Here is a 17,034-nt window from a genome sequence, read left to right as displayed (position 1 = left end):
TCACCTCATCCTTCCAATAACCCTTCACACTTTTTCCCTGTCCAACAGTCAAGCTGTCTCATTTCAAACAATAACTAATTTTATACATATCACGCTCATTTCCAACATTTCCATCTCTGTTGTTGCACTCTTTCTTGAGCTCTGTCTTTTCTATACATCCCTTATCACTTCAGTATTGGCTTACCCTCCGTGTCTCTCTCATAGTCAATACTACAGTTGAGCCAGAGCCAGAGCATTGAATCCAAATCCCTTTGAATGTCAGGTTAGGGTAGGAAATGGAAGGATACAAATTTGAACCCACAAATACAATTTTTATTTTTCCTAAATGAAAACAATTGAAGATTATTTTCTAGCTCCACTTTGGATATGGCCAGAATTCCTCAAGTAAACAGACGAAAGATTTTGGCCCTGGAGGAAATTTTACAAGAACTGCTAATTTTGAAACATTTTGCCATTTTCAACCAAAATCTCACAATACATTTGTAATAGATTTAATGTTGTTAAACCCAAAATCCTGCTCCAATCACTAATATGACCTCTCTGACTAAATCTAATATGGATCTCATCACCACTTTGGTGAACCATCTCTAATAAACACTAATAAAATACAATGGAAAGGCTAAATACAGTTGGGTAGTTGTAATTATCTGTGCTGTGTCAGGTAGAGAGATCCATGTTTGGTTTCTATTCCATCCCTGGATACACAGGCCAGGAGGGACTGTGCGACTTGTGGTGGAGAAAGAGTGCGCAGCTCCTCTGGAAGGGGAGTGTCTTGTGATACTCGGTAGCAATCCTTACAGATAAACTAAGGGAATTTAGGTTTGTTACAAGGACACGGAAGACCCTTTATCAGTGGGAAAGAAATCAAAAGTAGCCAATAAGTTAGAAGAGGAAAGGAAAAGGTGTATTACGTTCAACCAAATATTGGAATTTTAAGCAATGTTATTCATTTCCAAAAATTCTTAATCTCATGCATTTTCCACATGGTAATAAAAATAATGCATATAACTATAATATACCTTTGTTTCTCCACACATGCTTATATTCTATATAGAGCTTCTTAAGTTTTGAGTAAATGCCATGAGTTGGTGAGAGTGTCAATTTTTTATGTGAATTAAGTCTATAATAAGTAAGCTGCTCTCTCGCTTTCTGCATAAACATATCTGAGACTTGCTCAGTTAATTAGAAACTATAATTTAGTTAGTTATTTGCAGGTTCTAATGATCTGATTTATTAAGAGTTTTTTTTCTAAGCTCCATAAAGGATATAAGACATTTTTCATGCTAATATTACCATTGATTCTAGTTCAATAAGGTTTTAAGTTAACCCAAAGTAAAATAATTGAAAGAAACTGCAGACAAACCTTGATAAAGACCAGACGAAATAGTGATGGTATTTCAGTTAGACTCCTACACACATTGCATTAATAATAATAAAAAGATGTTCAAAACCATGATCTTATTTCATAAGGTTTTTTTTAAAAAACGAGGTTATCAACCTCCTTTGTATTTATTCAGAAAAGAAATTCATACAGATTGACTAGTTTAGCATAGTGAGTTTAAAGTTTTGAAGCTTTAATTGTATTAATGTCACAGACATGACCTACAATAGTAAAGTTGAAATTAATCTTTTTTATACATTAATAGGTCACCGTGATGGCAAAAAATATAATTAGCATATATTAAGGGGCAACTGAAGAGCACTGAAAACCCACAGCGTTTCCAGCTAATTACTAGCCATACATCATTTATTACAGATTAGCTAAGGTCATGAACTTGGTGCCCCGAGTTACTGCATCCATACATGTGGTCATTGTTGCCATCAAGCTGCAGAACTTGATGGTTATATTTAATGAACTGAGACTAGATGATGAAGGAAAGTACTAAGAAGAGAAAATATAGACAGCATGTAGTCCATTCAGTTGAACAATGACCTTTTTAACCTTGATGTATGCAGGAAGTATTTACTTGTATTTTAATAATTATGTTAAGCTTCTTTAATAGCATTTGATATAGATTGTATAGAGAGAACCCATCTACAACTGAAGAACACAGGCAACAGTTGTTTCTTTCAAATTACAACACATTTTATCACTGGAGCTATGTGGCGGGGAGGAGACGGTGTTTTCCACAGTCTCAAATGCCAGAGTTTTGTAATGCCTCTATCCCTCTAATTTGCTGTAGCAGTTTGTACCCAATGTAATTACCGTACAATTTTTAAAAATCACTTTGAAATAAGAATGATGCATAGATGACTTGTGCCTCCCCAGACTGGGGGGATGGGGCACAATCTAAAGGGGAGGACACATGACCGCCCCACATGTCTCCTCTGCCCAGCAACCCTCCACACCCTGCACCCAGCCCGGGGCCAACGCGCTCTCTCCACCCTATCTTACCTGTGGGGGTGGAAAGGGGGGCTTGTCTTTCTCTCGCTGTGCCTACCCCCCAGCATGCTCTCCCAGGCGGCCGGGATGGGCAGGGCATGGCCGGTAAAAGGATGTTTCGTGCCTTAGGCAAAATTTCCACCTTGCGCCCTCCCCTCCACCCCACCCCCACGCCATGAGGCACCCCCCTTGCAGCAGCTCCCCACCCTCCACCCTGAGGCACTCCCTGTCTTCACCCCAAGCATGCCGTCGCTGCTTCACTTCTCCCACCTCCCAGGCTTGCGGTGCCAATCACAAGCCTGGGAGGTGGGAGAAGTGAAGCAGCCATGGCATGCTCGGGGAGGAGGCAGGGCAAGGGTAAGCTGGGGCAGGGAATTCCTCTGCGTGCTGCCCCTCTTTACTTGCTACAGGCGGCCCTCCCTGTGCTCCCCTGCCCCAGCTCCCTCTGCCTAAATGCCGGCGTGTACCGGGACGGCCGAAGATCCAGCCACCGTGGTCACTGCCGAAGAAAATGGCACCCCCCAAATCCTAGTGCCCTGGTTGCCTAAATGGTTGCACCGGCCCTGGGGCAGGGAGTGGGACAGAGCCACTTCTCAGGCAGCTGAAGCTGGCGTCTCCAGGTCACTGCTCTGTGCAACATGGCGGCTGCCTGAGACAGAGCCTAGCTGAGGAGACAGTGGTGGGAGAGGAGCCAAGTGAGATGGAAACATGCTGGGGTAGGGGTGGGGGAAGAGGGGACTCCGGCTCGCTCGGCCTCTGTGCAGTGAAGCCGCCGCCTGCCCAGCCAGACTCTCTCAGGCAGCTGCTACACTGCACAGAGCAGTGACCCTGAGTGGCGGGCGTGAGAAATGGCTGGTCCTGCTCCTTCCACTCCCTGACTGAGCCTGGCTGCTGGGGACAGGGGCTGAGTGTACCAGGGGGTAGAAACAGCAGGAGGAGGACAAAACCCCTCTTCTCTCACCCCACAGCAAGTCAAGCAGCAATCTTGACTCTGCATGTCCCCCCACCCCGCCCCACGCATTGCCTATGGAATGATGCTTATTTCATTTAAAGAAGGGTAAGCTAGCAATTCAAGCACAAGATTGGGACTAAGGAGACATAGATTCTGTTCCTATATGTGGCACAGAGTGACCTTTGGGGAAGTGACTCCACTACTTTGTGCCTTACTTTCCTAGCTGTAAAATGGGGATACAATTTCCTTTCTCTCAACTTTTGCCTGGCTGTTTAGACTGTGAGCCCTTCAGGGGAGAAAATGTCTGTTACCTGTGTGTTTGTACGGTGCCTAGCACAATGGGGCCCTGATCTCAGCATGGACCTCTGAGTACTATCATAGCTAGAAGGGGTTGCGTGCTCCCTGCGTGCCTGCTTCCCTTTCCTTTCTATTTCAGTGACTCCCTGCAAATCTGCTCCCCAGTCCCTCATGCCAGGGGCTCTGTATGTCCCCAATTCTCCTGTTCCTTCCATATGAGGGTTTCCTATTCTCCATGCCAGTGACTCTCTGTACCTCCCATTCTCTCTTCTGCCGTATGCCAAGTACTGTGTGTCCTCCCTGCCCCCATGGCAGGGTCTTTGTGTGCCCCACCAGTACTCCCTCTGCTATATGCTAGAAGCTGTGTGTGTCCCCCCCTCACTTTTCCTTTGTTACTGCTCTTGTGTTAGCCCATCCATGTCTAGACGGTTGCACACTTCATTGCTTTGTAGTGTGGCCACTCAAACATTCCTGGAACACCAGACATTCTGCTATTCTGGGAATAATGTGGGTTTGCTTCTGTCGGCATGGCCCACCCCTGCTGATGTGACTGCGCGTGCAAGGTTGTGCTGGACAGAGAGGTGCCATTTTGAAGAATTTGCTGCCCTGCCCCTGCCAGCCTGACACTTGCATTCATGGTGTGTGCAGGATCACACCAGGGGGATGGGAGGGGGATGGAAGTGTACGTTCTTCAAAGTGGCATCCCCCTGCCCAATATGGGAGAAATCCATGTACAATTTTGTTTCAGAACCAGATGGAAGAACCCACCTGATAAGAGGACTGTCTAGTTCAAAATTACTAATACCTGTCTCTTCCTAAGGAAGGAATGGAAGGGTTCCCCTAAGGAAGGGCGACACGGAACAGATCCCTTGATGATTACCTGTTCCGTTCATTCCCCCTGAGGCACCTGGCATTGGCCACCATCAGAAGACAGGATACTGGGCTAGATGGACCTTTGGTCTGAACCAGTATGGTCACTCTTATATTATTATGTTAAAATCAGACAAGTAGCCTTCCTATTCAGTAGGCAGAGGCTGCTTGCATACCTCCGCTCTCTGAAGCCTCTCCTCCCCCCATTCCTATGAACTGCCTTATCTCCTCACCTGTTTTCATGTGTAAATAGTTTAACAAATTACAAATTGTAAATATTTAATAACTTCCTTTTTTCTGTCTGGGGGATAAGTCAATCAGGGTGTCAACTTTTTAAAATGTAGTTGGATGAGATGGGTGGGGGCAGTGTTATGATGAAAGGTGTTTAATAGCTGTCATCAACTGCCTTTGATCTGTAGACAATTACAGACCTGATTGGTGTGCTAACCAGATGTTAGGAGCTCTGTGTCCTTCCGTTCCCCAGTCTGTTTTTTTTCTTCTGTTTTTCACCCAAATCAATACCTGAAATTTTGGAATTGATCAGACACTGTGTTCCAAAGTTATCTCATTACATCCAGACAAACAGATAAATGCCATGAAGTAGAGCATGGGGCCTCACATCACTAAGCCAATAATAATACAAGGAAGATTTTTCAAAGTTTGATAAATTATGGTAACTTTTTATATTACAAATAGCTACATTTGCATTGATATGGATTGTAAGTTAGGCAGGTATTGTATTGTATGCACACTGCCTAATACAAAAGGATCCTGATATCCAATTACTAGCCGAATAGAAATAATGAATAATAATTTTGACTTTCTGTCAGATGGAGTCTTGTTCTACTTTTGTTCCACACACCAAACTTTGGCCATGTCAGTGAGAGCTCTGCACATGACTTAACAACTATAAAATGCCTTTGGACTTCAGACATTTCTAATGTAATGAAACAAATGGGCATATTTGTTCTGTGTACAAAATATTTTCCAAATAGTTCACTCTGTTTATTTTTGAAAATGTGTCAAAGGTATACAGAGGAATCACTGCAGAAGACCCAATTATTTATCTAACATAGGTATCTTGTCTTTATTCTACTTAATTGTATGTGATGACTGGAAACATTTTTTCTCTTTTTAAAGGACAATTAATAGTTGAAGAAGTAATTTTTGAGAAAATTACTTTAGGAGGAATTCTTTTTTAATAATTTATTTTGCCTAAGTCACACACTGTAAGACAAATTATTTTAATTTTGAAAGGAAATATGTATATGTGGCAGAAATAGAATTTTGAATTCCAGTGAACCTAAGTGGATTTATATAGGTACAAACAGTATATTCTGTCTAGAAATATTCAAAATATCCATGCCAATTGTGTTGATTTAGCTGTATAGTTTGGTCATCCTCTTTAGTTTTTCTTTGTCAGATTTCACATAGTTGAAGTAGCCTGCAGGTGAAAAGTGTCCCATTAATCTTTTTGATCCTCTAGCACTTGAGCATAAGAATAGCTGATCAATTACAGCAATTGTCTCCCTAAATGAGCTTTTCACATCTACATCTTATTTCATTAGTTAACTGTCTGCTCAAAGAACTGATAAAATGGAATGCTAGTGGCTTCTTACAGCTTGTTCTGTCTTACAATACAATAAGGATGGGGTTGTTAGCTTAGCAGGCACAAAAGAGTATTTATCCGCTACCTGCAATAAATATACATGCTATTGTGTGGGAGTACTTTCATCTCTACGGGCTGTTTGTTGAAACCTACTTAAAACAAATCTGTTTGCTTTTCAACTTTCCATTTAGTAACAGTGCTACGAGGAAACTTTTTCTATATTTGATGTTTTTATTCAGCATCGTAGGAAGCGTGTCCATGTCTCAAACCATTAAAATGAATGTATATCCTATTTAATTTTAAAATTTGAAACTACTATATTTAAAATTAACAAAATAAATTTGCCTTTCTCCTCCAATACCTATTGTATTTCAAATGGCCAATCCACTATTTAAAATGTATCTTTTACATGTAAAATGTGACACTGATTCTCTCCAAAAGGAAATCTACAATTCTGATGCTGCAAATAAATATGAACATACTATATTGTAATAATTATTCAGAGTTAAGTATAAAGTTCTGTATATTTAACTATGCTGATGTTGCTTTAATTTGTAAATGATCTAAGAATTACAGATGACAAAATTAATTCATCATGTTAAGTGCTGATTTTATTTTTACTGACACTGTAACTAAGAACATTTTTCTCCTTTACATCTTCAGCCCATATTTTGAGGAAAACAAAGTAATATTGAATTATATTAAGACATTTTAGTGGAAGCCTGTAGTTAATTGTATTTCAGAAGCACATTAAAAAATGACAGCTATTATGGCAATCATGTTTTCCTTAACTAAATATTTTATATTTTCAGCTACATGAAGGGGAAATTTCCAAAAGAAAATCTAACTAGTTACAAAACAAGGGTCTGATCCTGCATAGACGAGAGTCTGAGACTTATGCATATGAATAACTTTAGTCAATGTAGGTTCAGGCCTCCAAAGATTTCTATATGAAGTTTTCTTGGGTAAGATTGCTTTCTACTAGTCATTGAAATGCGCTAACCCTCAAAAAAAAATTTTAAATATAAAATATGTTTAAATAAAAAACTCTAACCTACACATGACAATGATTGCAAACAATTGTGTGCTGCTTTCTGTACATTTATGTATATCTGAATCAGAAGTTCTTAAGGCCGTTTTCACTTCAAACTTGTTTCAGTAAATTTGAATGATTGAAAATACATGTTACATTGGTTTTAAGGAAACAAATTCAGTTTTATAGAATATATAAAGTTTTGACAGCTTGATATATGTAACCTTTTTAATTCACTTTTGATTGTTTATTGCAGGCCTTGTGTGCATGAAGTCGAGTACTTCTGTGGTTGAACTTGTTATGCTGCTTTGTTCGCAGGTAAGACATTTTTTGGCTTTAATTGTATTAGTTTCTTCACACAGTGACATATATTACTAAATTTTGAGTTTGTTATTCTTGCTTTTTTTTTCATTCTTTCTATTTGAATATGATGCAAATATTAATGCCATTTCTCACACCTTTCTGTAAAGTGTAATTTCTTGGTACATGTTGTAGAGCAACAGTACATTCATATTGACATGCAAAATAATATTTTCTAAACAGTTATTTGTAAAATATATATGCATATACATTATACACTTTATCCTGTTATGCAGAATTTTTGGTCATAATTTCACATGAAACTTTCATTTTCCTGAATTAGTTATTTTTAAAATGTTGTTATGTAGTAATATTAACTTTCACCTCTAGGATACATGATGTAAGTTATTGCACATTTGATGTAACCTTTCAGTCAGTATTTAAAAAGCTGGCTAAAATGGTTATTAATGATCCCTCAGATGCTTGGATTATTTTTTTAATTTTCCATTTTTCCAATATCATACGGTCAAATTATTTAACATAATTTTAGATTTCTCACAGAAGCACTCAAAGATGAAAAAACTGAGAATACAAAATTATTAAAAATATTTTGAAAATAAAGTAACTTCTCCTGGTGCTTTTGATAATTCACCCCTGGATTTTAATTAAATTTAAAATACGTTACTGGCTAGATTTCATACATACCTGTAATCTTGTAAAATATAGTTATATTAAAGAATCAACAAATATTCTTTGGTTTTTCTACAGCAAATATGTGTTATCCTAATAGAGCCTCCATCCCAAATAGCTTCTAAATTTTCTCCAAAGATTTAATTATTTCATATTATTTAACAAATGCACACACACAAATGCCTGAAGAACGATTAAATTCATCCAGAGTAGTGTGTAAAATGAGGTGCCCCTCTCTCTCTCTCTCTATATATATATATAAAAACACACACACAGCACTATTACTAAGCTTGTACTTGCTCTTAATTCGTATTGTAGAATCCACTGTGCATATTTGAAATGTGCCCAAACAATGAGTACAGTATCTAGTGACTGCTTAAGTGAAGACTGGTCAAAAGTACAGAGAGCTGAAAATTAATAATATTTACAACTGAATGTAGCTGCTTTTTTTTCAACTTACCTGCTGTTTGCCAGTCTGCAGGTTACGTTTCTTCAAGCCCGTACCCATAAGGAAATCATTAGATCTTGTTTTTCTTTTAGCCAAGATGGATATTGGTTAGGGAGAAGTTAAAGAAAAATACATCACTGGCCGGAATCCTCAGTGGGGTTTGAACTTCAGACCTTCTCCTGCAGGGCACTTGAAAAATTTGTTACCTAATGGTTAAGTCCTGGGTTCAAGGGAAATTCCAAAAGATCCATTAAGGCCTTTGAGTTTCATGTCATGCTGCTTTTTTTTAACAGCTTTTGAAGCCTTTACTTGAGGGAAGGAATAACTTACAATGCCTTCTCCCTTAGTCTTCAGTTTTACTGCAAATCACAGGAATAAAGTGGAATGTAGCATTAAGGCTAGTGTCTTTGATGGCCTCATCATCTAATCATAGGTTTAACATTACTCATTTGCTGGCTCCAGGAATTCCTGCCATTAAGGGCCCTGGAGATGAAACTTTGCCTCAAATATTGATTGAAAGGAAGAGTGAGGAAATTTAAGCTCTTTCTGCAATGCTTTTTCTTTAGACTTCTTAGTGAAGCTATTAACAAATGTAGCTAAATCAATTTGCTATTTTTTGTGTATTTTAGAAAAGTTATTTAATGATTCAAAATATATAACTGTCTAGAATTTACACAGATTCAGAAAAAATAGAATTATTTATTGTTTCTATTTTACCAAAAATTGTAATCTTTTTGTATAAAGAAGCTTTCTTCTCTGTACCCAATCACCCACATAAAGAGTTTTTCCTGTGTCTCCCAAATCTGACATTTCTGAACATTTAAGGATTGTTCCCTTTGCAGCCCTATTAAGAAGATTTAGAACCCCATTGTCAGTAGGCAATTCTGAGATCATTGTTGTAACATTACATTGTTGCCTTCTGACAGAATGGCATGAAATGTTCGGATAGGAATTGGTCAACAGGGGGTTCTAATGTAGTGGTACAACTCTTCTCCCTTCTTCTTTATCAAGCCTGAATATATGACCTCTACAATGAATCTAACCAGCATGGTCCGAGAACATTGTATGATATCAAGTAGTGCCACCATACTTGCAGTCCCAATATTTATATAAAGTAATTTTATAGACTTGCTTTTGTATTTAATTTTAAAACTAGCTATGAAAAAGGTATGCTAAATATTAAAGAATTTGAATATGAAGAAAATAGTTGAAAATATTGGCTAAGAGGAGAGAGACTTTGAGAAACTGCATATATGGAGATAGTGTGGTTCTTAGTGTATGCCACAAAACTGGGAGTCAGGAGACTTGGGTTCCATTCTTAACGCTGCCACTGATTTTTATATAAAATGAGGATAATGGTACCTGCCCTTCTCCATAAGAAGATTTGAGAAACACAGATTGGAAGCAGTATATGTTTTGTGTGCTTTTTAAATATTTGTGTTGTAACTAAGGCTTTTTTTGATAACATGAGCAAATCTTTATTTAAAATGGGTATTCAAAATGTTTTGCATTCTCCCGATTACTTATAGATGTTTGCTGTGTGTATTTTTGTCTTTCAAAAGACAGATGATGATCTAGAAATCTTTGAAAAGTAAGATTTTGTTTGCATAGAACAGGGTAACTTTAGACATTGAAAAAGGAAAGGGAAATGCAAAGTTTGTTTTCCTTTCATTTGCTACAGCAAATTAGATGCTTTTATGCTCTTTATGTTAGAAATTCCATTTTAACGACTACAGATTAGCGAGGATGTCAGAATTTTTTTTCTTATCTGAGCTCCTGAATAAACTTAACATTGCCAGTGGCTCACATCCAAGGTATGGTCTAAATTTACATGAAATATCACATTACAAATGTCTGAAGGTACATGTCATGGATAATTCATTTCATATGGGTAGCCTTTTAGACTGAGGGATATGCAATCAAGTCAATTCCCCCAAAGGAATTTTGAGTTTCTGTGAAAAATACATTTTAAGCTTTAAGGAACTTCTATAGGTATAGTGCATCATTTGGTTTTAATAATTGTTTTCTCTTCTCTCTATTTTTGGTATATCTTTCTCTATTTTTTTCTTTTAACAAGCCATAATAACACCCATTGCATTAGACTAAAAACTAAATTAATTTTAGGTTTATTTTCATTTTATATTTACATAGAACAAAAATTATTCTTCAAATACTTAATTTTTTTCCCCTAGAAAATTGGTTATATGTAATAACTTACATATAACTATGTAATAACTTACATGTTCTATAAAGCAGGCATCCTCATCTGAATGCAGTATATTTTTGCGTAAAAATGATGAAGATGTGTTATTTTTGACAAGATCTGTGCTTGATTATAGTCTTTGTTCCCCATAGCGTAGTGCTATATGTCACAGCTGTGATGCTGCCTTGAGTGACAGATTCTCAAACCATGCAATTTTTTTAAAAAATGCCGCACATTAGTTTTTTTCATTAAATTTTCTTTTGATATGTAGCAGATTTAGATTTCAATATTTTTTCCAAACTTTTTTCAATACTACAATAGCTTCTAATTATTCCCAGATTTCTTTTAAAGTTTCCCCTCTTCAGAGGTACAGCTTCTGCATAAATTGAGTGATTTTATCCCATAGGATTCTTCCAGTTTTTATAATAAAGCCTTATCAGATATCACTTACATTTTTCTGTACCTTATCTGTCAGCAAGAGAGGTTTATTTTCTTAAATACTAAGACATTAATTGTTGTTTAAAATACATTACTAGTTCACCTGTTTAAAAGTATAAAGTAACAAATTGAAATTCTTAATAGCTAACAAACTTCAATATTTGGCAGTTTTGAAGTTGTTTCATTTATTCTCCTGATTAGCTAAAAAGGATTTTCCCCACTGTGCTTTAAGTTTAATCAGGATCATAACCCAAGGGTCTGCAAAGGAAGCATTTTAAGAGCAACTTGTGTTGCAAGGAAAAGATCTGTTCCTGATTCCTTTTCTTAAGGAAAGACTGGGATTTTAGACATTACGTGTTGCATACAAGCTCTCCCAGGAGATGCCATCTGGGGAATTATGAGGGAAATTTCACATATAACAAGCAAAAATAATTTACTTATAATTAACAAATAAAACTTCTTATGAGACTCTCATAGAGATGAGAACATTTCAAAACTTCAGTCTTGCAGTTCAGGTGTAAATAGGTTTTGAAAATAGTTTCTTTGGGAAGCTGTGGAACTGTAAATGGTTTAAAAAAATGAAATTGTGCCAGATTACACTGATCGCGTTAGAGAATTACAGAATTAGTGGACAAATTAAACCTAGTCGATGCAAACACTGGAGTGAATGTACAGTAAAGCAGATATGAGCTTTCTGTTCATTATGGTTTCAAAAGTCAAAATAATATTGGGCAATGTACACAAAGTGGATTGGAGAATTTATAGCCACTCTCTATGACTATGGTGAGATTGCACTTAGAATTCTGTGTTTATCTGTGGTCACTTTAACACTAAAAGATGTAGGAAAGTTGAAGGAAATGTATATAAAAACAACAAAAATTCTTAAGGAAGAATGATTGATGTAGGGCTTTGGCTATTCAAAAAAAGTTGCATTGGTTTTATTCAGGTATCAGTTAAATTGATTTAGTTAAATGGTGCAAATCCTGGTGTGGACACTCTTATTTCAGTTTGAGTGTGGTTTATTTTGGTTTAGCTTAAGTCAGTTAAGGACAGGCTTAAGATAAACCCAGTAAGCCAGTCTTAAAGCAAAATTAGAGTGCCCACACAGATATTTGCATTCTATATCAATTTAAAAACAGATTTAAATTGGTGCCACTTTCTGATATAGATAAACCCTTATAAGGTTAAAAGAAGTAACTCCAGACCATTAAACTCTTAAGCATGGAATTAATTACAGCATGTGACAGTCCTGCAAACACTTAGACATGTGCTTCTCTTTAAGCACATAAGTAATCCCATTGACTTCAAATCAAGCACATGCTTAAGTGTTTGCAGGATTCAATTTAAATGTCTATAATTTGGGCAGGACTGGAGCATGAAAACCATTTCCAAATATTTGAAGCATGTAAACATCAAGGAGGGGAGAGGAATTTGATTGACATTCTACAAGGGGAAATAATTGAAGCTAATGGTTTGTAATTAAGAATCTATACATTTAGGCTGTTGTATATAAGGACGATCCTCTTAATAGTGACATCTAAGCTGCAGTATTCTTCTAAAATAAAAAGTCCATTTTCATATTTATTTATTTACTCTATATTCTGTACAAAGGTGTGCCTGTCCTTTACTCTATATTCTACTTGTACAACTGAATCTTTAAAATGCCTCAAGTAGAATATTCCAGGAAGTCAAAAACATAACTTTGAATGTGGATCTTGGGTCAGTGATGGGATCTTTGTTGTCTCCGAAGTGCAAGATGTATCTGCTCCTCATAAACTATTTGACAACCTCTGGTTATTACAAACAACCTGAGTTGTTACTGCACAACTCTTCCAATCACAGCCTGACCTGCTATAGGTCCTGGTTTTCCAAGGGGTCCCTTAGGAATGGTTCTCCTGTTACAAGTCCTTCTTTCCTGAGGAACTGGAACACCAAGGTGGATGCAAAATCCAAACTCGGTGATTTCACTATAAGGGTATCAAGATCCTTGAAGGGGGGTATTGGAGTGGACAAACACTACAGTGGACCAAACCAGGCAGAGACTGAAACTGGGACCCACTCTACTTTTTTATTCATGTCAGGCTTACTATTGCAAAGCCACCCCCAGAGCCAGACTGCCCAAGTAGAGTGCTATGGGGTCTGAAAATGTTTTAAGTAGGGGCTCATTTTATTTATTTTAAATGGAAGTGTTAGACATCGTCGGAACCTGGCCCTTGTTACTGCTATGACACCAGGCAGAAAGATTACACTTGGAGTGGGAGGTAACCAATGTAGGAACCCTTTGAGACAACTTCTTTCACCTATGTGTCCTGAAAGGATGTGGCTCAAATCAAGTGAAGTGCCCCAGGGGAAAAATGCTGGACTATTCTCAGCTCAGTAGGGGAGTTAAGATGGGTTAGCAGAGCAGAGGGGGATAGATGGTTGTAGTTCAGTCTTCACATTCTGGATCAGCTCTGAAGGGGGGTGGAGGACAATCTATAAAAGCAAGAGGCTGCTTTATGACACCAGAAAGAGTTAGAGGAGGAGCTGGAAGAGAAGAGAAGTGGAAGATGGGACCTCATTTGAAAGTAAGTAGAGGGAGAGGAGGGTGTGGGCCAGATTCAGATGATGTCTAGGTCTCACATTTAAAATAAATAAATGAGCCACTGTTTAAAACTTGTCCACTCTCAGGGTTTCGGATTTCAAAATGTATATCCCCTGGTGACTTTTATAGGTATTTATTCCCTACTTGAAAACACTGAGGCATTCTTGGGAATAGGAAACCACATATACTTTATATTTGGAAAAGCATCATAAATATCTATTTACATAATACAATGAAGTTAGCAAAACTCCAGCAGTGTTGTGGAGGGAACGATTGGCTCCAGGTCCCAGTTATTAATTGCCTAGCTTATTGAGGCCCAAAACTATTGTTCACAAAATAGTTCTCGCCCATCCAAATCTCTGTCATGAATCCAGTTAGAATCCAGCTACGAAGAGGCTTCCCTTAACCTGTCTGCTGCAGTATAGCAGTGTCCTCACTAACAAGTCTTTCCCCACTGCACCAGAACCAGGCAGCCACAGATCAAAGTCAGCTCCACCCAGCTCAGTTGCTGCACAGTTCTGATTCAACAAAGTCATCTCCACATAGGGTCCAGAATATTTGTATAGGAAACCCAAAGCAAAACAAGACGAAGGCTATACAGAATGTTTGGTTACTGTGGCAGAATTTCTGGTTTGTCAGTTGAATTTGGGCTCACTACCCAGTGTTCACAAGCAGTTTTGTCAGAATGACATACTTTCCCCAGATAATATCTTTCACAGTCTCTCACCCATATATAAATATATTTACATGCACTATTTAATATCATTTCCAAAATCAGATCACGAACTCCAAAATAATAAAACATAGTGCACTGTACAGATTGGCACTGGATTGAATTATAGTATGTAAATTAATTTTGGCAGAGCTAGTTCTTCCCTTCTGTAGAGGAAGCAGAGCGCTTCTTTTCCCTTTAAATCTTTTCTCTCTCTCAGGCTTAGCAGGCTTATGCTAGTGCCTGTGCCTTGCACTCTTAACATTCAGGATCCTCTGGAAAGAGTAATTTCCCTGGTCTTCTAACCATAAGCAAGAGGAGTGGGACTTTACTCCCATTAAATCCTTATTCATGGTAGGAATGTCTTCTGGCCCATCCTCGACTTCCATCTCCTGAGCATCTACCTCTGTTAATGTAAGTTTCAGAGTTTATTCGTTTCTTCATGCTGGCCAATGTCCTTTGCTAGATTGTTCTGTGGGACACCTGCCTGTACATCCCCACAGCCAGGGCACTGTCAGTTTCTCTGATTTGCCCCCAGTGGTCAGCACTCTCTTGTCTTTGATCTCATTCATATCTGGGTCTTCATGAAGATCCTGACTGTTCCAGGGGCCAGTTTTTACCTGGAAGGGATATATCTCTGTGCCTATCTCAATGACATCCTGATCTGGACATCCTCTATGCCCCTGCTGGACCGGTCTTAAAAGAGAAAGCTACAGTACCTTCTATCCCTTCACTTCCTATTCTGTCAAGATATTTCTCACTGATTGCCCTATCAGGACATTTGTATTTGTGAATGGTCTTAGATACTGGAGTGGCAAATGTTCATACTGGATATATCCTGCAAAGACCTTACAGGTGGGAAACAGCCACATAGTAGATCCGGAAGAGTGGAGAGAGCTAGCTGGTTCCAGGAGGACAGAATGCATGGAGTCTCGTCTATTACCTCTTCCCCTCCACCTCACAAGTGTAATCTGCTACACTTCAGAAAATCCTGACTTACAAAGGTTAATGTTAATTATGCAGCCATGTAAATCAGATAAAATCTTGAAATTGTGGAGATGCACTAATTGTTACATAGTGGAAATTAGAGTTAATAATCTATCATTTAAATTTGTTAATTTTTGCAGAGTATAATTGCAAACTCTATGAGAAATGGCTCTCTATGCTTCAAAGGGAGACAGAAACAGATGAACATGAGTTTCTCTGCAGGTCAAGGAGATAGAAGGTAGCTGAGCCTTAGTCTCCCCAGACTGTAGCCAATGAATTCTAATGTACCCCTTCCCCTCCCCGCACCCACCCACCCCGGATGGCATCTTTGTGCTGTCTATAAAAAAAAAAAAAAAAACTCACTTGAAAAATGAGTTTCATATAGATTTCAATTCAAAAGTTCCTAACACTCTTTCATTGCTGTGATTTACCCAGTATCCCAAGAGGTCCCCATATTTGCTGGTTGCCTTCCAGGAGCATGTTGTCAGTCATTCTGGAACTCATTTATGATGAGTGTAGGCAAGTATAAGGAGGTGTCTTTGATAAGAATCCTAAAATTGGCTCAAAATTTACATGGAGGACTAGCCCATGTGTAACCTTGTGTCTTTTCTTCTCTTTCCGGTCATCTGCAGCTAGCTGTAGAACCTGGAAAAATAATTGCTCAGGTCCGTATTTTTCTATCTTATGTCTACCCCAACAGTAGGAATGAGTGTGAAGAGAAGGGATGGCAGAGGGTAAAGGTAATGAGAGGGAGCTGGAGTGCTTAGATCCTAATCCTCACTCTGATTAGTATTGGCAAATTCATTTAGGCTTCATTCCCTCCTCAGATCCATTCTTTCAGCCTCAGGGAATCACTTTCTGTAATCAAAATGAAATTTCCTGTGAGCCTTTACTTTGAAGATGGTTTAGGTCATGATTTTAGAGATGTGATGTGACCACCCCATTAGTAAGAAATCTTGCAACATGAAATTTAAATCAAGGATAATCCTAGAGTTAAACCACATGGATTTCATGAAGACAGGAGAGTTTTTTATAAAACCCAGAGAACCTGCCCCCAAGAAAAGGAAGGTCACAACTATAGAGTTGACCTCGTAGACTTCTTTTTCCAGGCATATTCAAGCAACAGAAACAAAAGGACCAAAATAATTGAATTGCTTCTCTGAAACAAAGTTATGATTAAGGTACTGTAATTGAGGAATTAAGTAGGTTATTAAAATCCTAGTACTGAATATTCAATTAAGGTTCAATGTTACAATAAAAATGAAGAAAGAAATAAAATATTCAGACTAATTAAGTTAGTGGAGAGAGAGGAAAGAGAGGACTACAATAAAGATAACATTAATTGAGATTTCAGCTCTCTTTTCTAGTGGAATGAGAATCAAAAGATAATTTTTAGAACTCCTAAAGTCTACTTATTCACTTACTAGAGTCTGTTGAGAAAAATATAGACACTGGAGGACTTTAAGGGTCTCTAATCTTTATAATCGGAAAATGTTTAGTTATAGAATCTTGTTATTACTTTTATTAC

At 37.9% G+C, this 17,034-nt stretch overlaps 1 protein-coding gene across 10 annotated transcripts in view; it reads left to right on the top strand.

Annotated features, from left to right (window-relative positions):
- The window catches only part of NBEA (neurobeachin), an 862,398-nt gene that overhangs the window by 441,081 nt on the left and 404,283 nt on the right, over positions 1 to 17,034 (top strand). For all 10 annotated transcript variants that reach the window (XM_075061639.1, XM_075061640.1, XM_075061634.1 and 7 more), the window contains one exon: positions 7,401 to 7,462. In XM_075061639.1, the coding sequence (XP_074917740.1) occupies positions 7,401 to 7,462 (62 nt within the window). The remainder of the gene's footprint in view (positions 1 to 7,400; positions 7,463 to 17,034) is intronic.

The sequence above is a fragment of the Chelonoidis abingdonii genome, chromosome 1 (assembly GCF_003597395.2).
Source record: "Chelonoidis abingdonii isolate Lonesome George chromosome 1, CheloAbing_2.0, whole genome shotgun sequence".
NCBI lineage: Eukaryota > Metazoa > Chordata > Testudines > Testudinidae > Chelonoidis > Chelonoidis abingdonii.
This window is presented reverse-complemented; position numbering and strand designations above follow the sequence as displayed.